Source organism: Pteronotus mesoamericanus, unplaced genomic scaffold (genome assembly GCF_021234165.1).
Source record: "Pteronotus mesoamericanus isolate MK-2021 breed Mesoamerican mustached bat unplaced genomic scaffold, CSHL_Meso_final contig_347, whole genome shotgun sequence".
Classification (NCBI taxonomy): Eukaryota; Metazoa; Chordata; class Mammalia; order Chiroptera; family Mormoopidae; genus Pteronotus; species Pteronotus mesoamericanus.
Window position 1 is genome coordinate 11,897,515 of NW_026555137.1, and position 26,874 is coordinate 11,924,388.

At 35.0% G+C, this 26,874-nt stretch overlaps 1 protein-coding gene across 1 annotated transcript in view; it reads left to right on the forward strand.

The window, feature by feature from the left end:
• The window catches only part of AHCTF1 (AT-hook containing transcription factor 1), a 62,411-nt gene that overhangs the window by 12,609 nt on the left and 22,928 nt on the right, over positions 1 to 26,874 (forward strand). The window contains exons 4-21 of the mRNA XM_054576676.1: positions 599 to 779; positions 4,944 to 5,151; positions 6,640 to 6,756; positions 8,374 to 8,458; positions 9,433 to 9,583; positions 13,160 to 13,292; positions 13,373 to 13,554; positions 13,944 to 14,005; positions 14,747 to 14,875; positions 17,717 to 17,807; positions 18,885 to 18,974; positions 21,055 to 21,195; positions 21,842 to 21,946; positions 22,725 to 22,818; positions 23,372 to 23,495; positions 23,657 to 23,713; positions 24,514 to 24,660; positions 25,635 to 25,822. Of these exons, the coding sequence (XP_054432651.1) occupies positions 599 to 779; positions 4,944 to 5,151; positions 6,640 to 6,756; positions 8,374 to 8,458; positions 9,433 to 9,583; positions 13,160 to 13,292; positions 13,373 to 13,554; positions 13,944 to 14,005; positions 14,747 to 14,875; positions 17,717 to 17,807; positions 18,885 to 18,974; positions 21,055 to 21,195; positions 21,842 to 21,946; positions 22,725 to 22,818; positions 23,372 to 23,495; positions 23,657 to 23,713; positions 24,514 to 24,660; positions 25,635 to 25,822 (2,285 nt within the window). The remainder of the gene's footprint in view (positions 1 to 598; positions 780 to 4,943; positions 5,152 to 6,639; positions 6,757 to 8,373; positions 8,459 to 9,432; positions 9,584 to 13,159; positions 13,293 to 13,372; positions 13,555 to 13,943; positions 14,006 to 14,746; positions 14,876 to 17,716; positions 17,808 to 18,884; positions 18,975 to 21,054; positions 21,196 to 21,841; positions 21,947 to 22,724; positions 22,819 to 23,371; positions 23,496 to 23,656; positions 23,714 to 24,513; positions 24,661 to 25,634; positions 25,823 to 26,874) is intronic.

The window sequence follows — 26,874 nt, forward strand, 5'->3', positions numbered from 1 at the left end:
TCAGTGATTCAGTTACTGCTAACACTTTGTGTGAAGTCCATAATAATACAGCCCTTTTAAAGAACTTTACACCTCTAATGGCTTTAAGGCAAAAACAGGTCCTTTTTTTTTTTTTTTTTTAAAGAATAAACAATTTTTTCTGGAATGATTTATTTTTACTCTTCCTTAAGAGAAGAGGTATAGAACCCTGGTATAGCTAGTTAAGACCTTTAAAGTGGGAAAAGTCTAGGTTTAAATTTTACATTAAATGAATGTGTGGCTTGAATAACTCAGCTAACTTGTCCTAAGCCTCTGGGTGTTGCATCTTTAAACAGATATAATTATAGTCTAATATCAAAGGGTTGTCATGAACATTAAATGAACCAATTAGCACAATTCCTGGCTTACATTAAATTTTCAATAAACATCAGTTATTTCAACTGCATGATTTTTTTAATGTATTGAAATAATGGTGTAATTCTTTTTATATTGGAAGATTTCATTATGTTACTCCGACTCACAAGTATCGGATGTAGATTAACGATTTTATATTAGAAAATATGAGAAAATGTTATACCTAGCAACATGCTTCAACCTTGTCATATTTTCTACTTTCTAGGTAACAGCTGTTGAACCTATAATTAACCATGGAGGAGCCAGTGCAAGCACGCAGCATTTACACCCAAGTCTGCGATGGCTTTTTGGTGTGGCTGCCGTGGTAACCAATGTTGGACAGGTCCTTCTTATTGATCTATGTCTTGATGACTTATCATGCAGTCAGAATGAAGTAGAGGCATCAGGTAATTCGTCGTTCTTTGTTTGAAACCAAAAACTGACCGCCTGAATATTCTAATATAAGGGGTTGATTTTTAAAAAGTCAAAAAATTTTATATAGGAACTTCTTTAGGTATCTTTGTTTTATTGTTTGGACCTATTGTTTTAATGTTTTGGGCACTGTGGATACTTTTTACATCTTAGTCTATTTTATTGATGACATGTTCATATACTAACATAGGTATCGAAAGAGATAGGGATATTGATTTATTTGCTTTCAGATATATACTTGTATAATATCTATTATTAAGTAAATGCCAGGAGAAGAGCTAAAGGTATAAAATCTTGAAGAACCTTATCAAGATTTCATTATCCACTCTGACTAATATGGCTCAGTGGGTTGGGTGTCATTTTGCAAACCGGAAGGTTGCCTGTTTGAATCCCAGTCAGGACACATGGCCTGGGTTGTGGGCCAGGTCCCTGATTGGAGACTTGTGAGAGGCAGCCGATCAATGTCTCTCTCACACATCACGGTTTCTCTCGATCAATGTTTCTTTCCTCCTCTTTCTCCCTCCGCCTCTCTCTAAAATAAATAAATGGTCTTTTTTAAAAAAAGAAATAAGATTGTTCACTCATATAGGATGTAGTGTAGTGTTTTGGCGTGCTGTTTATGTTCCTATAGTTAGAAAAGACACAAAGTAATTTACTAGGAAATAACAGTGATTGAAAGTCTTCCCTCACAGTATAACCTCCCAAATTAGAACTAATGCTACTCAAATTTTTTAAAAAGTGAAGAGGCAATTTTTCTTATTTACTACTAATCCTTATATTAGTAAATTTACTTGAGTGCTTTCAGGTTTCTTTTAAATTTATGGGCTCTTGATTGGTTTGTGTAAGGAGGAGAACTAACTTTTTTTAAAAATGTGTATTTCAGGAGAGGACTATCAGACCTTCAAGGACTTTTTTTAAAATTTATTTTTAGAGAGGGGAAGGGAAGGAGAAAGAGAGGGAGAGGGAGAAAAACATGATTGTGTGGTTGCCTCTCATGCGCCCACCCCCACTGGGAACCTGACCCACAACTCAGGCGTGTGCCCTAGACTAGTAATCAAATTGGCAACCCGTTGGTTCACAGGCCAGCACTCAGTCTACTGAGCCACACCAGCCAGGGCTCGAGGACCTTCTTGATTTTTAAAGCAATCCTGTAATATTGAAGATCTGTTCATTTACAGATCAGCTAAGGAAAAGATAGCAAATGATCAATGTTTTATCTCAATTTATAATAAGCATAACTAATAAAAATTGTCAGTATGTAATAAAACTGATTAAAAGGGCAAGCTATAAAAGTTTGACTAGAAATTGATTGAGGTACTTAGCCATTTGAACTAAATTTAAATCTCCAAAATGAAACCTGAAAAATTTGACTTGGCAGAAGTAATGGTCATATGTGCACTTAAGAAAAAAAATTTTTACAATAATAAACCATACCTTAAATTTTGATATGTATGAAGACCTGGTTAATAAAATCCTGGGTAAAGTTTAAATGAAAAGAATTGATTAACAATCAAAAAAACATTAACAAAAATAACAATAGCTAAAAATGAATTTGTAATCTATTAGAAATGGTTTAACTGCACTTTATAGAAAATTGATAAAGGAATTAAATAGTCTAGAAGTTTTGTTTCAGAGTGTGTTTTGTATATGATACCATCACAGGTGTAAGACTAATTAAAATACTTGTAATTCATAATTAAAACTTTTCACCTCAAAATAGTTAAAACATCCTTTATTTCGGGAGTCAACAATCAATAGTTGAATTAGCACAAGGATAATTTTATAATTAAACTCTGGATTGTGATCAGAGATCAGAACCATTATCTCAATTGTGAGAATTAAGAAACCGTTGAATTTTATAGCACTCAAAAAATTGAATTTCAGTGTTAAAATGCAAAATTTCTTTTGTATAAAGTAATTCATGATTACAACTACTTAGACTTTACTGAAATATACATAACAAGGAGAATAAAGTTCTTTCCATTTATCATGCTATAAATACATTTCTCCAATTTCTCCAAACCTAGTGGTATTTCTTACACATCCTGCCATATTAGTACATGTAGAGGCTACCTTATTTTCTTAAATAAGTTTACAGTATTTCATTGAACTATTTATTTTGGCAAAATTTAATCGCTTGCCATTCTCTGAAAAAATAATCAGAAACAGGAGGGATTAGGAGAAGAACTGTTCAAGAACAGTGGGATAATGATTTTTTAACCTCTTCATAATAGCACGAAGGGAATCTGCCCTTGCACAACAGTTATGTCGATACACAGGCAGGAATGTTTTTCATTTTTATTAATGATTTCTGACATCTTCAAGTAGATAAAAGGATGTTAGAGTTCACACATATCCATCACCTAAATTCAAGTTAGTTTTAAGAAGTACTGTATGTGCGTCTTTTTCTTTGATTCTCCTTCTGCATTAATTTAAAGCAAATAATTATTTTACTACGTAATCATGATGTCATTACCACTCCTAACAATGTTAATACTAATTCATTGTTATAGTCCAGTGATTTTTCAACCAGTGTGCCATTAGAATTTTTAAAACATACAATATCTGATTACTTAGTCAGGGGCACTGATCTCCTTTCCCTCAGATTGTTAAAACAGTGACAACACAGCAGTACCCATCCAGAGTGGATGAATCCAAATTGTATCTATTTCTTTGTCAGATCAGGAAAAAGTATATTTTTGTGTGTGCCGCAGAATTTTAATTAGTTTACATGTGCCATGAGATGAAAAAGGCTGAAATCTCTGGTATAATCTAATAATTGGATTTCTGTGATTGTCTATAATGCATCTTTTTACATTGAGATGGTTTGAACGAGGATCCAACAAGGTCCACATATTACACCTGACAACTCTTATTTTCTTAAGGTAGAGAAGGTAGAGCAATCCTCTTTCTATTGTCTTATTTTTAGCACCGCTGACTTGCTGAAGAAGTTATATGGAATAATGCCCCACATTTTGGAATTATCTGTGTGTTTCTTGTGGTGTTATTTACATTTTGTATCTGATTAGATTCATTCTTAACATTTGGTAAGGATACTTCAGAAGTGCTGGGTATTTCATACTGTATCACATCAAGAGACACATGGTCTTGTTTCACATTTAGTGATCATTGGGTTCACATGATGACAGCATGATCCTTCCTCTCCTTATTTAAGGTTTCCCATCAACCTTTGTTCCTGCAGTTCTCAACTGGGGGTGATTTTTGCCATCTAGGACATTTTTTAAATGTCTGGAGACTTTTTTGGTTGTCACTACTAGAGGGAGGCGGTGCCACTGACATCTAGAAGGAAAAAGTCAGGGATGCTGCCTCACATCCTGTAGTGCACAGGACAGCCCCCTGCAGTGAACCAAAACCTCATGAGAGCTAAGGTTGAAAAATCTTACTCTAAGTTAATTGTTTCATTTATTGAGAGTGTTGCCTAAATCTCTTCTTTCATTAGGTGATGATTTTAAACTTCTGTTAATCTAAAGAAGAATTTTCTCATTAACTAGGGCTATTTGTTTAACCTGAAATACACTTTTTTCAGAAAACACAGATAGATGCTTACTGTTTTATTTAAGTACTAATTTTCAGAGTAAGAAGCTGGTACCCACTTATTTCCAGTGATTTGGTAAGGTCTTTTGTAAGTGAGGAAGGCAGAAACTCATGAAGTTTTACATACTTAATGTGTTTCATTTATTTCTTTCATTATTATTTTAAAATTACTTTTTAATTACACTTTACATTCTATATTTTGTATTAGCTTCAGGTCATTTATTGTTGCTTTTCAATGGTTAAAATGCTCTTTTGTGTAGTCTGACAAATTCCTCTTAGACTTTAATAGTTTTCTAGATTTCTGACACTAAGATGTACCAGGTTCACCTTATATATTTTCTGCCCCATCCCTAAAACCAGACATTTCTTCAAGGGATATATTTGGGTTGAAATTACATAATCAAATGTATTTTGAAAATTAACAGCATTTCAGTAGATAAGAGTGGCTATTTTATGGTTCAGCATATTTTATCACTAATCTTATTTTGAGTTACCCCAGTAGTCTTCACTTGCCGCTTGAATAATGGGCGGCTCATTTCTTTTGTGCTGTTTGTAGTTTATCTCACTTTTTTTTTTTTTTTAAGATCTTGAAGTTATAGCTGGTATCCCAGCTGAAGTACCGCGCATCAGAGAAAGCGCGATAAAGGAAGGGCGCCATCTGTGTTTCCAGTTGGGAAGCCCGGCAGGGACAGCCATTTCGACCCTCAGTTACCTCAGCAGGACAAACCAGCTTGCTGTCGGTTTTTCCGATGGCTATCTGGCACTCTGGAATATGAAAACCCTGAAGAGGGAGTAAGTTTAACTATTTTCTGAGATTAGATTTTTGGTAGTTTGTTTCTGAATATAGTTTGTACACTATTAATATTTAAAAATTAGCTTAAGGAGAACAAAGTAGGATAGATTAATGATTGAGTGAGTAATTTTTCATTGTATTAAATTATGACTTGATATATAAAGGAATGACTTTAGATTGATACTTTTAGTGTATATTTAAAAGGTATTTCAGTTGTTGTGTTCAGTTTATTAGTAAAGCATGAGTCTAAAGATGAACTACATATTTGTATAGTATGAATTCTTTCAGAAGTACTTTTTCTTCATAACCATATGTGTAAATATGTATAAAGTGGTAATTCGTAGTTGACAGAAAAACAGGCTTTTTAAAATATCAAAATTATACTGTGTTTTAAAATTTTTATGCTGTGAGAAACTTACCCCAAATACAATAATATTAATACTTTTTAATATTTATGGTGTTAAAATTGCTAAGGAACTAATTTAAGGGAGGTACCCCTGTATAAGGGAGGTAACAAATAGGCATTATAAGTTTTCAATTTAATCTCTATTAATTGATAAATGCCTATTTGTTTCTTAAGTTGTGAATTTAATATTTCTTCAATTTTTCTAAAGTATAGTAGACTGCCATCTTGAGTAATTTATCTTGCAGATGAGTCAACAAAATAGTCACCCTTGCAACTTTCTGCTATTAGTCCTGCCAACAAATTGGTACCTACTTGCCAAATTTGAAGTACAAAAAAGAGAGATGGAAAATAACAAGAATATTCCCTCATCTCAAACCAGGCCCGTTTCTTACCATTGGATTCTTTGATAATATTAGGGTAGAGCATTACAAACCCCTTAGATAAACACAGACTATTTTTGCACTTCCTCAAAGTCCAGTTTTCCCATAAAGCACAGTGATGAAGTGCCAGTGCTATTTATTCTGTGGTAGCTCCCTGTGGGAAGTGAATCTCAACTCTGCTGATACCTTTTTACCAGCTCTTGTCTTTGAATCGCAATGAGAGAGTACCTGGGGAATTGGGCTTCTGCAGTGTTTTCTCCAGCACTGCCATTTTTTAGCTAATTATGCTTTTTAAGGGGTTTATGGGAAACCTTCAGATTCTGACTCATTTTATTGTAGCAATGAGGAAACTGACTCTTAGACCCAAGCAGCTAAAATGGAGTGTTATAGCAGTATTTCCCCCCTTTCTAGGGTACCTCTTATTGTAGAGCAGTATGTAGTGGCATGCGTTTACATGTACTGGAAGGACTTGTTGACACATACATATATGAATGTGTTTTAGTTATTTTACTCCTTTCTAGTTCTACCTGGGGGATGGATGACACACCCATTGTTTTGTTGTCTTTATACCCTGTGTATTTTTAAAGATAAGAGAGTTGTATGAACAGTAGTTGCTCTAACTCAAAATCTTAAATTGAGGCACCTTTTTTTCACATAACTATAATTTAAAATTAAGTACACTAATTTTTGTGCCTTTATAGATACTACACACAGTTGGAAGGTGGAAGGGTTCCCATATATGCTGTTACTTTTCAAGAACCTGAGAATGATCCTCGCAACTGCTGTTATTTGTGGGCTGTTCAGTCTACACAAGATAGGTAGGTGTGATACAGGTGGTTTTAAAAAATACTTGTCAAAATGGGACAGCAGTTAATTACTTTTGGAGATCTTTGTACTATGTCATCTCTCTTTAGTGAAAGCAACATGATTCAGTGAATCTGAATGGTAGTTGAAATGATTTAAAAAGTTAAAAGATTATTTCTTTGTGTTTGAGTAATTCTCAGACATCAGTGAGAAGCAAGCCGAGAAAGCTACAGAGTGTGGCGGAGCAGGGAACTGACAGTGCAGTTAGGGGTCTGGATGAAGCCAGGTAGGGTAAGGAGGGAGGAGGGCCACGTGAAGATTCGGGGTAAAGAATCCAAAGGTCGTAGTGAAACGTCTCAGGGAAAAGCAAGGTCAGTAAGGGGAGAGTGCAGAGTAGTCCTAGATGAAGCCAGGAAAGCAGAACTAGTTTTACTATATAGGGCTGTGTAGGCATGGATAAGATAAGTGTTTTAATTTGGGCTGGCTACCCTAGACCAGTTAAGTCAATTTCTGGTGGTAGGACCTAAACGTAAGTATTTTTTCAAGGTTCCTCTGGTGAGCCTTGCACACTTTCTGTACTTAGAAATAGAGGCTGAGAACAAGAGGGCAGAATAACCAGCAGGGGACTAAAGATAGTGTAGTATGAGAGACATGAGGATAGTGCAATGTCCTGGAAGCCGACTAGAAGAAATGTTTTAGGAAATATCTTGCCTTGACTGGCATGGCCCAGTTGGTTGGGCGTCATTCTGCAAAGTAAAGGGTCACTGGTTCAATTCCTGGTCAGGGCACATGCCTGGGTTGCAGGCCCAGTCCCCAGTCGGGGTGTATGCGAGAGGCAACTGGTTGGTGTTTCTCTCACACATTGATTTTTCTCTTCTTCTCCTCCCTCTGCGCCCCCGCCCCAAATAAACAAACAAACAAATAAATAAAATCTTTTAAAAAAAGAAAGATCAGCTAGTAAGAATAAGAATTCAAATTCAGATAGTGTGGTTTTGAAATTTGCGCTGCTAATGCTTACTGCATTCTATATTTGAGTAGTGCAGGGTCAATTTGGTATCAGTGCTTTACATGCTAATTGTATTGCCATCTTACTCATGGTATAGGACACCACCTTCACTTTATGTAGAAGCCTGAGAATATGGAGGATGAGACCAGAAAGAAAGTGCAGAGGACAAGAAGCAAAGCCAAAAACCTTAAGGAAGGTTTTCTGTAGTTGCCATTGGATAATCCTATTTACATCCCATTGGTCAGAACTTGGGCTAGCAAAGGAAGCTGGGTGATGTAGTATATTTTAGGCAGCCATATACCTAACTAAAGCATACCTGTTGAAGAAGGGGAGAAGGAATACTGGGCAAACAGTTATATAGTCTCTGCTACATAAGGTGTCACCTAAAGTATACCAAAACCATGAGCTTAATTAGACTCAAAAAAGTAAAACTTCAGTTTTTATTTCGAAGGACTGCGTTTTATGAAAACAACCAAATAAAACTGAGTTCTTCACAGTAACCTGAGTTCTATGACATGCACTCAACATTGTATATAAACTAAATTGATTTGGACAGTAAGAGATGTTTAATATGATAGTATTTCTTAGGAGAAATACAGAAAAAGCTAATCTTTTTTTCTTTCAGTGAAGGGGATGTTTTGAGTTTCCATCTGCTTCAGCTGGCCTTTGGTGATAGAAAGTGTTTGGCATCAGGACAAATCTTATATGAGGTAAATGGTAATGGTAATACAGCTTCATGTTACCATTTTGTTCATTGTTCACCTCTTTTAAGTCTTTGTTTTAAGATATTGAAAAGTTAGTCTTATATTCAAGTTAGTCCTATATTCATAATATAATGGAAAAAGATGAGGAGACCAGCTCTTCTACAAAGGTAGCACTGTTGGCTCTCCGGGTATCATTTTCCTCTAAAGTGAGGGAATTGGACAAAACTGAAGCTTGTGGCCTAAGTAGCACCCACCAGGAAAAACAGCCCCACTTTGCTGCTCTAACATATCAAGAAGTAAACCATGAGGTAACTTTATAAACAGTTCTGTCATTGTAAAAGGATAAATGAATCTAGCCTTTCATGACTATTTTTCTGGCTGAATTCTTGAGGAAATAGTGGGGTGCTGCTAATAGCCATACTTGGTCAACCGTCGCATTTCATTCTCGAGAACAGGCTTTCTTAACCTAGTGTTTTGAGGCTGTAGGGACTGGAATCTATGAGTCCCTGAATTATGTGTGGCATTTTATGATAATGCATTTTGGGGGGAAGTTTCATAGCTTTTATCAAATTCTTAAAGGGACTGATAAGCATAAAACCCCAAAATCCATTAGCTATTCTAGAGCAAGAATTTCAGTGAGAACACAGGAGTAGGTTTGCTGGCCTAGAGTAAATGTATATCTAATTTCAGTGGTTAGTCCTGTTTACATGCCATCCAAAAGTGCATAAAGGTTCCTGTGTTTGATAAGAGCTTTAGAAGATTTATTGGTATTTTTGAGAATAAAGTTAGCCTTTTATTTAACAAGTGTTTTATGCTATAAAAAAGTATAGAGCCCCTTTAAGTGATATGTTCTATTTAGGGTTTAATTTGTTTTGTTTTCTTTGTATGAAAAATCTTTAAATTTAGAGAATATTTAATTTTAGAATGACTTTTTGCTGAGAATTCTATTACGATAAAAATTTTTGTACATTTTATTTCAGGGGTTGGAGTACTGTGAAGAAAGATACACACTGGACCTCACAGGTGGCACATTTCCTTTGAGGGGACAGACTAGTAATACCAAACTGTTGGGATGCCAGAGTATAGAGAAATTTCGATCTCATGGTGACAGAGAGGAAGGGATGACTGAAGGTAAGATTAGTTAAAAGTACTCTTACATGTCATGTGAACACTTGATTTAAGATTAATCTTTATTTAGCCCTGCCAGGTGTGGTTCACTGGGTTGAGCGTTGGCCTGTGAACCCAGAGGTCACTGGTTTGATTCCCAGTCAGGGCACATGCCTGGGTTGTGGACCAGAGGCAACTGATCCTTGTCTTTCTCCCCCTCTTTCCCTCTCTCAAATAAATAAAGTAAATAAATAAATAAATAATAAAAGCTTTGGAGTTCTGGCCAAGATAGCTGCGTAGTCAGATAGGCTTCACCTCCTTGCACAACCAAAAGAAGGAAACAACCAATTTAAAAACAAAAAAACAACCAGACCTGCCAGAAAATGGAACTGTATAAAGTCTAAAAACCAAGGAGTTAAAGAAGAAACGTTCATCTAGACTGGTAGGGGTGGAGACGTGCAGCTGGGATGCAGAGGATGTGCCCCAAAGAGGCGGCTGGTGAACTGGGTGGTCCCACATTTATGTGGGGATAAACCAGGAGGAATAACTGGACAGTGAGACAGACTGCACAACCAAGGGTTCAAGTGCCAGCAAAATAAAGCCTCAGAAACTCTGGCTGTAAAAACCTGGGGAGTTTGGTAGTGGGAGAAACTGCCAGCCTCTGCAAAGAGGGGGGCAAGCAGCATCGATTGTTCCCTCTCTGACCCCTCCACCACGTGATAGCACCATAGCACAGTGAATTAGGTTGCCCCGCCCTGGCAAATACCTAAGGCTCTGCGCCTAAAAACATAGCATGTTTGCGGAGACAAGAAAATGTGGCCAAAATGAAAGAACAGATCAAAACTCCAGAAAAAAATAAGCAAGGAGGAGATTGCCAACCTATCAGAGTTCAAAATAGTAGCAGAATTCAAAACACTGGTAATCAGGATGCTCCTCATAGAAATGATTGAATACAGCTACAAAATAAAGGAAGAAATGAAGGCTATACCAAATGACATAAAGTATGCAGGGAACCAACAGTGAAGGGATGGAAACTGGGACTTAATGATTTGGAATGAAAGGAAGAAATAAACATTCAGCTGGAACAGAGTAAAGAAACAATCCAAAAGAAAGGAGGAGAGGCCTAGGAAACTCTGGGACAACTTTAAACGTATCAACATCTAAATCATAGGGGTGCCAGAAGGAGAGAGGAGGAAGAGAAAGAAATTGAAAACTTACTCGAAAAAATAATGAAAGAACACTTCCCCAATCTGGTAAGGGAAACCAGACATACAAGTCCAGGAAGCTCAGAGAGTCCCAAACAACTTGGACCCAAAGAGATATACACCAAGACATCATAATTAAATTGTCGAAGATTAAAGATAAGGAGAGAATCTTACAAACAGCAAGAGAAAAGGAGACAATTGCCTACAAAGGAGTTCCCAGAAGACTTATCAGCTGATGTCTCAAAAGAAACCTTGCAGGCAAGAAGAATTTCAAAGTCATGAAAGGCAAGGACCTACATCCAAGATGACTCTATCCAGCAAAGCTATCATTTAAAATGGGACAGCAGATAAAGTGCTTCCCAGGTAAGGTAAAGTTAAAGGAGTTCATCACCACCAAGCCCTTATTATATGAAATGGTAAAGGGACTTATCTAGGAAAAAGAAGGTCAAAATTATGAACAGTAAAATGACTTCCTAACAGTCATTTCACAACAAACTCACAACTATCAGCATCTGAACCTAAAAAAATATACAAACTAAGCAACCAGAACAGGAGCAGAATCACAGAAATGGAGATCACATGGAGGGGTATCAGTAAGGAGGGGGAAGGGGAAAAATGGAGGAAAAGGTAGAGGGAATAAGAAGCATAAGTGGTAGGTACAAAGCAGGGGGAGGTTAAGGATAGTATAGGAAATGGAGAAGCCAAAGAACTTGTATGTACAACCCATGGCCTTGAGCTAGGGGGGATGCTGGAGGGAATGGGCATACTGGGTGGAGGCGGGGAAGGGGAGAAATCAGGGGACAACTGTAATAGCATAATCAATAAAATATACTTTAAAAAAATAAACTGATTAAAAAAAAGATGTATCTTGATTTAAAACTCATGATACTGGTTTCTAGAGTTTAAACTCCTGGTTAAAAATGGGTATACTAATTATGGAATTTATCCAGGTCTATATGAGATACTGGGTATTTATTCTCTACATTGCTATATAGAACTCAAGAACTGAACACTTTAAGAAAATGAGGGATTCTTGTATTTTAATATAACAAAAAACAAAAATGGTCTTTAGTTTTGACTACTGGTAACAGTCTCAGAATAGTCTATGAATAATGTTTCTCTCTGTTTACTTTTTTGAGACATACCACAAATATGCCTTGGTTGTCTTGAGTTTTTCTTTTTCTTCAATAAATATTTTTAAAGATTTTATTTATTTTTAGAGAGAGGGGAAAGGAGGGAGAAAGGAAGAGAAACGTTAAGTGTGCAAGAGAGACATTGATCAGTTGCCTGTTGCATGCCCCCAACCAGGGACCCGGCCCCCAACTGAGGCATGTGCCTTGACCAGGAACCAAACCAACATCCTTTCGGTTTGCCAAGTGACGCCCAACCCACGGAGCCACACCACTCAGGGCTTCTCTGTTATCTTTAGTGTGATTCCATCTTCCTGGATAAACATTCTGACATAGTAAAAATTGCAGAGATTTTGAGAAACCAGCATGGATTTAAATCCCAGCTCTGTCACTGGCTGTAACCTTTGACAAACTTGAGTATTTCTCAGTCTATGTTTCTCTATCTGTGAGCAGAATAATAAAGTTATATCTTTTGCTAAGGGTGGGTGTCAGGATTAAATGTGCTAATGTGATAGGTTCATTCAGTTCTGGGAATGCTCACTAGAACCCTACTTTTGTGCTCTGGTCAGGATTTATTTTCATGGTTAGCTCAATTTATCCCAGAGTTCTCTCTGCTCTAGGCCCCACATCTCAGCTAGTGATCCAGTTTTCACATCCAACCAAACATGTCAAAAGTGGAACTCATCAGACTCTCTCTTACTACCCGTTTGCATCTTCTTTTCTAAATTTCCCAGTAATTGTGACTTATATTTTTACTTTCCCCTTTCCTTCTGTTGATGTCTCTTAAATTGTTCCTGTCTTCTCATTCCATAATCACCATCCAGGTACTTGTCTTTTTTACCCATTTATCATAAAGCTAGATCAGTCCTTCTCAGCCAAGATTCCTCTAAAGAATTGTGCTCTAAGATCTAAAGGCATTCATTTTAGGTGTTGATATTTTCTGGTACTAGCTATGTACCATTCTTGGGAGACTATTCATTCAAATCATTTCCTACTTTCCACCTCTAAACCTCAAAGCTGACCAGGTGTTAACTGAAAACAAGCCAGAATATAACTTTTCTAATGAGTAATTTTTAATCAGGTTTTTGAAATATAAAAAAAAAGTCAAGATACAAGTGAATGAATCTCTACTTACAAAATACATGATAAAAATGTATTTTGACAAATACGAAATTATGAGACAAGTCTTGTTATAATATTATTTTGGGGTTTTTACTCCAAAGATTGAGATTATTCAGTCTTTTAAAACTACTTTTCTCTTTTAGCTCTGTCTCCTGAGACAAGTGTATCAGTCTTTACCTGGCAAGTGAATATATATGGACAAGGAAAGCCTTCTATATACTTGGGGATTTTTGACATAAATCGTTGGTATCACGCACAAATGCCAGATTCGTTAAGGTATGATTTTCTCTCTTTTTTTTGGTGTTTGTATCTATAGCAGTTCAGCGATTTAATAATTTTGTAAAATTTTCTTTTAGATCAGGAGAATATCTACATAATTGCTCTTATTTTGCATTGTGGTCCTTGGATTCTGTTGTAAGTAGGACTTCTCCACATTACATCTTGGATATATTAGTACACGAGAGAAGTTTAAGTCGAGGAGTCTCTCCTTCGTATTCACCTCCCGAACAATTTTTTAACCCAAGTTCCTATAATTTTGGTATGTATTACCCTAACATTACTTTTTGAGAAAAATAACATAGAAGTGTGTGTTTATATGAAATAAATGTGTATATGTGTATAGTATTATCTGTCAGCTAAAATATGGATAACTTAGGAAATTTGATACATATACGTGAAAAATTGAATACATTTTATAAAGAAATCACTTTGAATTTGCTAGAAAAGATTAAGTATTTCATATTTAGTGCATTTGTGATAAGGTTTGGTATCTTGTTAGTATAGAAATAAATACCTGGAAAAGTTATTTTAAAATTTATTATATGTAATAATTTGATACTTTAGCTAGCAATCTGTTAAGATAAATTCTGTTGTATTGATACCATCTCAAATATATTAAAGTGGGTTTTTTAAAAATCTTTTTCTTAGATGCCACTTGTTTGTTAAACTCGGGAGTTATTCATATAACTTGTACTGGCTTTCAGAAGGAGGTAGGTAACAGCTAACAATGTTGATAGTGTTTCTTATTGAAGTCAAGTCAGATCATGGATTTAACTTCATGGTAGCTTCTACTAGGTTAATGAGAGTTGTCGGGATGTGTTTTAGCAGCTCTCTATGGATGTTAGCTACTTGAACCCCAATGAAAAGAGCAAAGGAGGTCGTTGTCATACCACATCCTTTTTTATCCTTCCTCTGAATTCTCTTCTCAGAAAGCTTATTAATAAATAAAGCAATGCAGAGAAGGTTCCTGGCACAGTGATAGAGTGCCCAACACAGTGGGTGATATGTTGAAATACAGTTTTCCAGCAAAACATCAGTGACAGACCTTTTAATTAATAATCAGCTAGATGGAGATGATTGCCATATTTATACTTTGTATCAGATCTCTTTTATACCAAGAGGAATAAACTTCAGGGTTGTGTGTGTTCATTGAGATTTGTCACCAAGTCTATCAGCTTTAGAAAAGATAACAGGGTTACCTTTCATAAAAACATAAGCTCTGTAAAATATCCTTAATAGTATTATTTATAATTAGGAAGCATTGATTTAGCTCAAGAACCTATAAACTGTTTTTCTTTAAAGAAATATAGAAATATAGTCTTCCACAATTTCCATTTCAGTGTTTTTAGCTTTATTCAAAATGTTAAGTATGAAGTAGTACAGTGAGTTTATTAAGTATTCTTAAATTTGTTTACTTGATTGAGGATTGATATCTTACTGATTCGTTACAGACTTTGACTTTTTTAAAGAAATCAGGACCATTTATCAATGAAGTCATTTCTGATGGTTATAATAGATGTCTTGTGGCTGGCCTTCTCTCACCAAGACTTATTGATGTTCAGCCTTCCAGTTTAAGTCAGGTGAGATGATTTTTTAACTTTTTTTTTTTATCATGTTATTGTCTCTTTGCTAGAATAAAAATCTATTAGATAATTTCTATAAAAGTAAGTTAAGCAGTATAATGTGCTCTCTGCATCATCAGTAACTAAGGTGTTAAATTGAGCTTAAAATTCATACTCCCAGGACCCAATAGGCCATAATGGCAGGTTTATTTAGGTATATACAGGATATAGAATAGGAAACACATCATGCTTGCATCAGACATGTCATAAGTAAAAGTCATTGTAACAGTGTAGGGGGCATTTTCCTGCCCCCAAGAGAGTAGCATAGATGCAAGAGAACAAAATCAGATGAGTGGAAACCATATTGACCTAGGTGAATCTCATGGTCTCCAGCAACAGAGTGTGGCCGCTGACATGAGCTTCTTTGGGAACACATTAGAATACACATTCTCGTTTCCCACCCTAAAGCTACTGAATCAGAAACTCCAGGAATAGAGCTCAGCAATCTGTTTTAATAAAGCTTTTATTGTGATTCTGACGCCTTATTTCCAGAACCATTTCTCTATAAAGAAACAAGTGTCTTGTGAAAGCTTACTAATGAAGATTCCAATTTCCTGCAAAACAACACAGCTATAGAACTCAGACTCATCATGGAAGCCAAAATCTTAATGTCGTAGTGGTATTTAGTCCACTCATAGGTTTCCTAGACCCAGTATATTTTACCACTCAGAAGATGCCTGGTGATAGCTCATAATTCACATTTAACTCATTATTTGCCAGTAAAATATGCAAGAAGAAAGTGACCCTAAGTCACTTTCCCGTGGAGGAAATTTGTTTTTTTAACTCTCAGCCAGTGTTAAGTTACTTAAATAATTACAGATAAGTAACCTAATAAGTTGGTGGAGAAAGCCTTTCAAATATCATAATGTACATATTGGTGCTCATTGTTTAATGCCTTCAGCTGATAATTTCTTTTTTGATTTCTTTTTCCCTCCATCCCTTCCTTCCCTCCCTCCCTCCTTTGTTTCCCCCTAACACTTAATTTCATGGAAATAAAAACACTTCATACTGTTATCAGAGGATTTTAACTTTCGTTTTTTGGCTTTAAAAAAAAACCCCCAAAAAACCCTGCCTACGTTGTCACTCGCACAACCTTAACTTTTTGTTTTTGTTCTTTGTAAAATGCCATTAGGCAAATGTTTACTCTCCTGAGTTGATCTTCTGTTAGCTTATCTTTCTAGCTCTTTGTCTTTTTTGCCTCTGGTTCTTTATTCTGGGAGATTTTTTTATTAGCATCTTCCTTTTTTTCTATTTTTAAAATTTGAATCAAATTTTAAATTTCTATGAGCTCTTATTCTTTGGTCATTCTTTATTCATAGTGAAGAATTATTTCATCCATAAAAAATGAAATAATTTTCTATGTATGTTTTAAGTTTTACTTAGTTCCCTTTATTATCTCTTATTTTCTCTGGAGTCAGTTTTTATTATTTTAGTCTTTCTGATGCCAGTGACTATCCTTAAGTGTTTGGTGGTCCTTAGTTGTCTGTCTATATGTAGAGTCAGTCAGGACCAGATTATAAGCTCTGTTTTGTGTGGGTAGGGCTCATCCAGAGGCCTTCGTTGGGACGGTAGGTTAGATGTGCACCCTTTGAGTAGGGAAACCCCTGGTGCTTTCTGGAGCCCCTGAGGTTTTCCAAAGATCCCTGGCCGGCCGGCTCCCATAGTTCTCTGAGCAGGGTCACAGAAGAGATTGTGTTCATATACTAGTTTTAACCTGTCCTCTGTTTTCAGTCCCATGTTTGACCACCTTTTCCTTCTACTTTCTCTCGTGCCTGATTTTTCCAAGAATTTAGCCCGATATTCTGAGAGCCAAGCTGACTGCAGTCTCATTTTTGTTCCCCTCTGTGGGAACTTTAGAACATGTTTCTTTCACACTGCTAAATAACCCACATTTTCTCTATTCATTACTGCTTTTCAAAAACTTGTTGAGCTGTTTATCCCATGATGCCCTCTCTTTTTTTGTCCTTGTTGACTTAGGCCATTCTTTACATAACTGATTTTTTTTTAAATAACAGCCTTACTGAGACAGAATTCATACAATTCATCTACTCTACTTGGGGTGTACAGTTCAGTGATTTTTAGTATATTTGTGGAGTTAGGCAGCTCTTAGCACATTCACTTTTAAAACATTTTCAACACTTTCCAAAAAACCCCGCACCGTCAGCAGTCGCCCTTTTCACCCCACTCTCCCCTGCCTCTTGTCCCCACCAGTCTGCTTTCTGTCTCTACAGACTTACTGTTCTAGGCATTTCATATAAATGGGATTTTAATAGTGTACAGCCTTTGTGACTGGCTTCTTTAACTTAGCATAATGTTTTCAAGGGTCATTTATGTTGTAGCATATATTAGTACGTCGTCAATTTTATGACTGTCTAATATTCCACCATATGAGTATACCACATTTTATCCATCCATTCTTCAGCTGATGGACAGTTTTTGGCAATTGGGAATAATGCTGCTTCATGTAGAGTTCTTGTATGGTCATGTGTTTTCATTTCTCTTGCGTGTATGTACTTAGAGGTGGAATTGCTGGTTCATACGGTAATTTATTTTGAGGAACTATAAGACTATTTTCCAAAGTGGGATTTACCATTTTATAATCCAACCAGCAATTTTTGAGGATTCCATTTTTCCACATCATCACGAATGTTCATTATTGTCTTTTTGATGTAGCTATCCTAGTAAGTCAGAACGCTTTTTTAAGCGTTTAAAATTTTGTTTTCTGAGCTACATAGAACATGCTACCTTTGAATCTCTGATCACGTATTCTTTCTTATTGTCAAATTTCTTCTGGTGTAGGAAGAACAATTAAAAGCTATATTGTCAGCAGCAATCCACACAAGTTCCCTGGGACTTTTGACTGGATATATCAGAAGATGGATAACAGAGGGTAAGATGATGATTTTTAACAAAAAAAATTACTGTATTTTTAAAAATTATCAGCTCAGGGTCTGTGGGAGGTGGTTAGTTAAACTTCATTTGGAGCTATTTGTAGATTCACATCCAGTTAACATGATTCTAGGACAACACAGAAAGATCCCGTGAACTCCGCTGCCACCGCCACTCCAGTGGCAAAAGCAGACAGGCCTCTAGTACAACATCAAGTCCGATCCCCCCGGTGCCCTTCTATGGCCCTAGCCCTAACCCCTGTCAATCACCAGTCCATTCTCTTTTGCTCTAATTTTGTCATTTAAAATATGTTCTTAAATGGAATCATATAGTATGTAACCTTTTGGGATTGGCTCTTTTTCACTCAGCAAAATTCTCTGGGGATTTATCCAAGTTGTACAAATTACAGAACTCTCCCATTACAAACATACACACATACACACATTATTTTCTTCTGAATCATTCTTGAGAATATGTTGAAGACATCATGCTTCTTTTTGCTATTATTTCCTTCTAAGACAAGGACATTCACTTATAAAACCACTTTGTAACTATAAAAATCATGAAAATTAACATTGCTAACAGGTAGATTAGATAATCTACAGAATTCAGTTGAATCTCACTAATCATCCCACTGGGATTGTCCTTTATAGCATTTTTGGGCAGGGGGAATCCAGAATTCAATCCAGGATATATATTGTATTTAATTTTCATGTCTTTTTAATTTCTCAAGTTGGTATAATTCCTAAGCCTTTGTCTTTCAAAAAAATTGACTTTTTTAAAATTGAATATAACCTTGTTATTTTGTAGACTACCTTTCAACTTGTGTTTGTTGATTTTTTTCTCATGATTAGATTCAGATTTTACACTTTCCACATAAAGTGATGTACTGCACTTTACAGAACAGTATCCTGAACTTTTCAGGATATGCGATACCAATTTGTCTCCATTAATGATTATTTTTCCTTACTCACTTGGTTAGGGTGATTTTCTGTCAGGTTTCTCCACTGAAAGTTACTCATTTTTGTTTGTAATTGGTAATCATTTTTTATTTTTTCCTTTTATATTTACAAATAAGAACAACCAAATTCTGCTGGTAATTTGCGCTTTGTTCTTGAATGGACATGGAATAAAGTGATTCTCACAAAAGAGGAATTTGACAGACTATGTAAGTATTATATTAAGGAACTAATAGTGATAAATTTTTAGGTACATAACAATAATAATTTTAATCATTTTAAAGTTACAAACTCTATAAAGAAGGCACAAAAGAAAACTTCTTCTTTACATTAAAGTGACAAAGTTATTTTTTGATGAAGATTTTGCAACAGATTGTTAAACTAGCAACATGTTATATCCACAATAGCAAGTCTCAGAATTATACCTTTATGTGTCTTTTGTTCTTAGGAGTTTAATTAACAAAAAATACATATGGTTAAGGAGAACATGCCAGTTAATCTCAGAAGCTCCTCTACTTACTCAATTTTAATTAAAATATTTATGCATATAAAGAAGCTGAATAATAACTGAATAGCAGGATAAAAGCTCATTTTTCTTTTCTAATAGATGTCATTATCAGCTGTGTTAAGTCGTTTTCCTTCCTGACAGTCTTGTTTAGTAGTCTGTTGTACACTTTGAGGTTTGAGGTATCTTGTGAATATTAAAAACTCATGCCCAATATGTGCAAAAATAATGCTAAGGGGCAATATATGATTGCCCTGTACATGACAGTAAAATTTAAGTTTATTTAGAAGTATATGTTAATCTTTATTTTTTTCCATTACCTTTTAGTCTCTATACAAATAAATTTTAAAAATTTTATTCTTAATAGGATTTTTTAAAAACTCGATTTGAGGGAGAAAAATATCTATTTGTTATTCCACTTAATTTATGCATTCATTGGTGAATTCTTGTATGTGCCCTGACCAGAGGACTGAACACACAACCTTGATGTGTCAGGACAACGCTCCGACCAACTGACCTACCCAGCCAGGGCTTAATAGGGCTTTTAAATCAACAAAATTGTATAGGAAGACACGGGGTTCTATAGTATTTTAGGGCTTGCTTATGAAATTATAAACATGAAGTAAATACTTTTAGGTATTTCAGTCATTGGAACAGTTGAGATCTAGAACATCTGATAATTCAGAATCAGGGTAAAAAAATACTTTTCCCCAGAGGAAAATGTTCTCAGGATTGATTATATAAGTTCCATAAAAGAAGAAAAAAAATTAACCCAGTTTATAAAAATTGTATGCCTTTATTATTCTTTGATTATATGTGGTATTTTTAGGTTGAGCTTGGTAATAACTTAGCCATTATTACTGCCTTGAGCCTCATCAGTAGTTAATGGAAATTTTTTTTAACATCACGAATAATTAAAATACAAAATCAATATTTTAAATGTATTGGAAGTAAAGCAAAGAATTTTAAAAAATTTTTTACATTGATTTTTTTAGAGAGAAACATTGATACTTTTTGTTCCACTTATTTATGCATTCAATCATTGGTTGATTCTTGTATGTGCTCTGACTGGGGATCGAACCTGCAACCTTGGCTTGTTGGGACAATACTCTAAGCAACTGATCTACCCAACCAGGGCATAAAGCAAATAATTTAAGGAAGGAAGGTTTTAGAATTAAGATAGTCATTTTCAATTACACATAAATATTACACATTATATATTATTGCAATTACATATAAATATTAATGCAATTAAATCCTCAGAAGATGTAACCAATATCAACTAAAAATAACCTCCCCAGGGGTTTGTTAAACTCAACCTTGAATTATAAAGGACAACTGAGTCTACAATGAATTAGAGCATCCTGTATTTTTATTGTAATAAGTCTCTATGTGAGTCTTAATTTTAATGTTTTACTTTTGAAGACTGGAGGTGGATGAAAGTTCTTATTAAATATTAATTGCAAAACAACAGGGTACATAAAAGTTGTGCTATAAAAGATTTATTTGAAGGAGAAACACTTAATGAATATAACTGATTTTTAGTGAATCTGAAGTTGAATCTCTATCCCCTTCCTTTGTGCTAACATACTGCTTATCTTACGCTACATTTAAAAAATAATAATTTATATCTGCCCCTTCTAGTTTCCTTGAGGGTGTTTGCCATTTCAAGCTTGTTTTTGTAATGTTTCTGTGATCAATAGGAATTTGAGAAGGTTTGCAGTTGTGAGCTTAATTCAGATTTACTGCTTTGAAACTAATTATGTATTTTTTATCCTTGAAAGGTACCCCATTATTTGATGGTTCGTGTCGTTTCATTGATCCACAGACTATACAGTCTATTCAACAATGCCATTTGCTTCTTAGCAATCTTAATACAGTCTTAAGCTGTTTTGTAACAGAGGCCCAAGAGATCACTGAAAGAGGTGTGCTGTTTATCTTATATAAATGAATGTTTTATTAAATTTTACTTCTTGACTTTGAGAAAGAATAAATTTCCTGTCCTAGATGGATCATTGTGCAAAAGGCCATTATTTCTCAAATGCTGGGTGGTGGTAGTTTTTTTTAACATAAAGGTACAGAACATTATTAAATGTAGCATGAGCCCATACTTAAATAACTGGGAGATTTGGGAGTTAAACTCACTGTTAGGATAGTGTATTTATAGTACAATTTAAAATTTTTTAATTATACATTAAGTTTTTATTCAGAGATCATTGTAATTTTTTTCTCTGTTTGCCATTTAAGCAAAACAGTCAATTTTATTTAAAGTCCTGGTGTGAACAACCTATATTAATGATACTATATAGTTTGCATTAATTTATAAATTTGACTTCTAAAATTAGCTAAATGGAAGTAAGTGTAGTTAAGATGGAAGCATATTTACCTAAAACATCTGCTTCAGTCGAGTTATTTTAGCATTTTGGAAATTATTTGTTCATGCTAAGTTTGTTCAAAAGTACATACACATTGTTAAAAATGATCAAGGAATTAATTAGTTTTTTGAAAACTATTGAGTGTCTTGATATTCATTCATGGTTGAAAGTTAACTGATATTTAACTCTTTTGCAGGTCGCATGAACTTAACCAATAAGTGTATGGTTTCCCAGCTCATCTGTCAGTATGCACAGATGGTTCTGTGGTTCTCTCATTCTGGGCTTTTGCCAGAGGGCTTAGGTAAAATGTTTACTTGATCTGTAAATATTAACTGAAACTTTCTTAAATCTTTATAATTTTGTTGCTGTGTTTTAGTGTTTCAGGTTTTCTTTCTTCCACCATCTCACTTAATGTTTTCTTCTTAACTTCTTTTCTTACATTCTTCCTTTGTGTCTTCAGTGCCTCACCCCATGCCTGATACACAAGTGTTCCATACATGTTTATTGGATTGAATAACATTTTGAAGGAAAGAATATTTGACAAAACATAGCTTCTGAGAGTTTATTCAATGATACCACCAGCTATATTTAGTTCCATAGAACTATTTTATAATCTGATATGTCAGTCTTTTCCTCTTAAGGGTTTTTTAATGTGGCTGTTAACTAATATGATTTGCCATCATTTAAATACCCTCTTTGACCTAATGACTAGTGCAAATATCAAGAACTAGAGAATTTGACTTATATTTGTTTAGAATATACGTACATCTAAAGCCTCTAACTTCTTGCATTACCAGGATTTGCATTAGATTTCATTTAAACATGCTTCTCCCACTGTTCATAATTGCTGTCGATCTTATTCTTTCATAATTCTCTTAGCATCGTTGTTGCTACAGATGTCTATGAGAGACTTGATTTTCTCATTTGTGCACATACTAATAAAGGGGTGGGTAGTATTACTTAAATTTAGGAAGGCTGCAGATTAAACAGTATAAAATTATAATGTATGTAACCTAAGTATTGTTGGGATATTTTGGAAATATTACTAGCTTTTTTTCCAACTCTTAAAAAAAATCTAGATGATGCTGTGCAGTTGTCAAGGTTATACTACAACTACCCTGTAATTCAGAACTACTACACCAGTCGTCGAGAGAAGTGTGAGCTTTTATCGAGGTATAGTACATCCAGAACCTTCAAACATTTTAGAAATTTCTTCTGTAAGAAGTCAAGCCTGAGGTAGAACAGAATTCATCACGTTATAACATGAATAAATGGTTGGAATTCTCAGTAAAGTATCAGAATTTGTTACCAACATTACTGTTTTATTTGTAATGTTTGTGTTGACCTAATAATGGTCACACTTTTATTTTAGAACTTGAGTATGGCTATTATTTCCTAAATAAGACTATTTACCATGATTCATTATTTGAGGAGATTCTATAATTTAAGCGTGTATTTTTTTCCTGAGAATTCTTATTCAGAAAAAGACCGGAAGCTGCTATTCATCAAAAAAGCATAAAATATGTCACCAATTAGTTATTTTTCATCCTTTCCATTAACAGTTACATTTCAGCACTTGGACGACTCTTTTTTTTTTCTTATTTCCCCCCTCAACTCTTCTCCCTTTGATAGTAGGGGTTGTTATTTTTTAAGAGTTAATGCTATTGTTTTGATAATAGTAATTACCACTAATATTAAATAATCCTTAATGTTACCCTTATTGCAGAGGAAAGTGGACCCCTGATTATTTGATGATTGATGGAATGGTTTCTCAGTTAGGAGATCGAATTGAGAAGTTGTGGAAACGGGATGAAGGAGGAACAGGAAAATACCCTCCTCCTAGTCTACATGTAGGTTTGCAATAATGTGATACCACTTAGAGGGTCTACAGAGCTGTGGGGAGGGGGATATGTTTGGTTGTATTTTCATACCTGACATAGGCTTGGGTAGAACAATGAACATGAATGAATGAGTATATAAAAGGCACTGAATTTTTTTCTCTCTTTTATAGGCACTACTTGACATATACCTGCTAGACAACGTTACTGAAGCAAGCAAACATGCTATTGTATCCTTTAACATTTTTTAGTCAAATAATTCATGTATTACCAAAATCATAAAATTTGATTTTTTTTTTTTAAAGGAATGGTTCTAATCCCAGGATCTGTAGGTTGGGTTCAGATGGTCTGATTAACCTGAAACTATAAAAAATTTTGTTTTATGTTTATTTTTGTAGGGATGGGTTCCATGGCTTTTAACAGATTCTTAAAATGTGTCTGAAATGCTCCCCAAGTTAAGAACAACTGTTCTAAAACATGACTGGCCAAGCAGCCATTCTCAGATAGGTTAACTTATGTACTGAGTACAAATACCTTTAAGTTAGCTTAATGTTACCTTAGACACTGTGTTAAGTCCTTTGGTCTTTGCAATAAGGTATTTGTACTAATGTATTTAGACTAATGTATTAGTCTAAAAATATGTCCTGTTTATAATTTTATAAGATATATGATGTACTTGCTTAAGCTGCCAGGTTTTGCTGGGTAACTGGAATTTTGTCTATAGCTTTGATTCTTAAATTTGCTAAGCTACTGATTTCATAAAGAAAGTATGCTTTAATTCATCTCCTGTGGAATGAACTAAATACAACTCCTATAGGTGCTTTAAAAATTGAGAATGAGTGAAGTCAGTTGCAGGATTAGCTGTATCCATATTTAATAAAACTCTACTTCCCTTAGCTGGATAGCCATGAAAGCTTTCTAAACACTGAGGTCTTTCAACAATTTTTCCTGCTATGTTCTGTTGCTACTTATTATAAATATATACATAGTTTGTCTTTTTGTTTATTGTCCTTAATCTTCTTTTTAAAAGACCATTTATTTGCTACTTGATATTATATATTCCTTCCCAAACAAAACAGATACTTCCATTGAATCATTTCCAACTGCCTTTGCCATTTCTTGGGACCAGGTTAAACTTATTCAAGGGTTTTGGCTGATAGATCATAATGACTATGAGGTAAGTCTGTTTTCACATAGAATGAAAGCTTTTGTAAACTATAAAAATACATAATGGTTAGCCCTGGCCAGTTGGCTCAGTTGTTTGGATCATCACTGCATACACCAAAGAGTTGTGGGTTTCATCCCCAGTCATTTGGGAGGCAGCTGATCAGTGCCACCCTCTCTCCCTCCCTCCCTCCTTCCTTGCTTGCTCCTCCTCTCTCTAAAATCAATAAAAACATATCCTCAGGTGAGGAATAAAAAGTAAATTAATTAAAATATGCAACAAATTTGGTATTAAAGATACAATGCAATCTACTTCTAGATGCAATTTATTTTTTTAAGATTTTATTTATTTTAAGAAGGAGGGGAAGGAAGTGAGAAAAAACAGTGTGTGGTTGCCTCTTGTGCAGCCCCTAGTGGGGGCCTGGCCCGCAACCCAGGCATGTGTCCTGACTGGGAATTGAACCAGCGCCACTTGGGTTCACAGGCTTGCACTGAGTCCACTAAGCCACACCAGCCAGGGCTTCTAGAGGTAATTTAAGAAGTCAGTTTAACCAATACCTTCACTATCTTAAGCAGCAAGAATACACAGATAAAAGAGTTAAGAACCCCAGGGTTCTCACCACCTCAAGAAGGAAACAAACTGGTAAACAATTACTAATAGTACAGATACGATGATGATGATAGAAATAAATTTAATGTGTTGAGGGAACCACAAAAGCCAGGATTTGGTTTTCATGTAAGAAGCTGGTGATGGAAGGATTGTATATAGTAGCTTTAAGGAGGTCTCAAAAGTGTGAGGCTTTTGATAAGGATTCTATTTAAAATAAAGTATACCATAGATTAAAGTAGATCTTTTCAGTTTATATTGACACTGGTTTTATCTTGATTTTGTGGCTTTAGTAGTGCGTCTCTTTTTAAAGATATGACACTTTGTCTAAATGCAGAGCATCATATTTGTATTTACCAGTTTCCATGTCATTTTTGCAGAATGGTTTGGATCTCTTGTTTCATCCAGCTACTGCAAAACCTGTGTCGTGGCAGCATTCAAAGATTATTCAAGCCTTCATGAGTCAGGGCGCGCACAGACAAGCCCTCAGATATATTCAGACAATGAAGCCAGCAGTGTCCAGTGACACTGATATTACCCTTCACATCAATGTTTTGCTTCTTAATAGGTAAGCCCACTGAGCCACACCAGCCAGGGCAGAAAAAAGCCTTTAAAGGGCTGCTGTGTTTTCTTCTTGTTGATTCCATTGTCCTTTGATTCATCCATAGCTCGATTCTCTAATTTGCTAGATTCTCATTTCCTCTTCCTTTATCATAGCAAACATTATATAATTTCTAAACCTTATTTCTCTTAAGTATAGTAAAGCTTCAGTTATCCAGTCTGCTGAAATCTAGCAACATTGTGTCATACACACTAAGTTCAGAAATAAAAACAAAGGACCACTCGGTGTCTTCCGATTTATTTCATTATGAATACTAGTTGCTATAACTTGGTTCACATACTCTGTTTCTTATATATGTCATGTATTTACCAGTCCTTATTTTAGTATTTGTTATTTCAATAAAAACCATAGTTAAAGCTTTTTTAATTGAGATGCCCACCGTAGTCACTATTACCTATTGACTTAGAATTACGAATGATTTTTTTTTTAAAGAAAATTATTTCCTTTCTATTCCTGTCCACTTGCTATTTTTTATTCTGTCCACTTCTGCCCTGAAAGTTATCAGTCCCTCAGAAATTCTTAAGTGCCAGGTTAAATGTCATCTAATAAATACATAAATATTTATAGGCTTTGTTAAATTTTTTACAATTAAAATCACTATACTGTTTTAAGATTTTTCCATTTAACAGTATACTATGAGAAACACTGCTTCATTCAGTGACCTGTTGCCCACAAAGAAGGATATCTCAGTGACAACACATGGTGTCTAATACTGTCTAATTTGATCAAGTTCTTCAGTCAGATCTTGCTATAGGTCAACCAAAATCTTCTGTTACTAAGCTAAACTCTTCACCTGCTCATAAACAACAGGGTTGTTTCCATCTTTGCTATTTTCTTTTCTATTCTTCTTTCTCACGCTGTCACTTTTTTAAGAGCCTGGCTTTTCTTTGTCATACCATGCTAACCTTTCCGTTTTATCGAGACCACATTACTTTTCTGTCTTGACTTTCTTTGTACTTACTTTGCTTTCCTTTTATTTTACACTTACATGATACAGA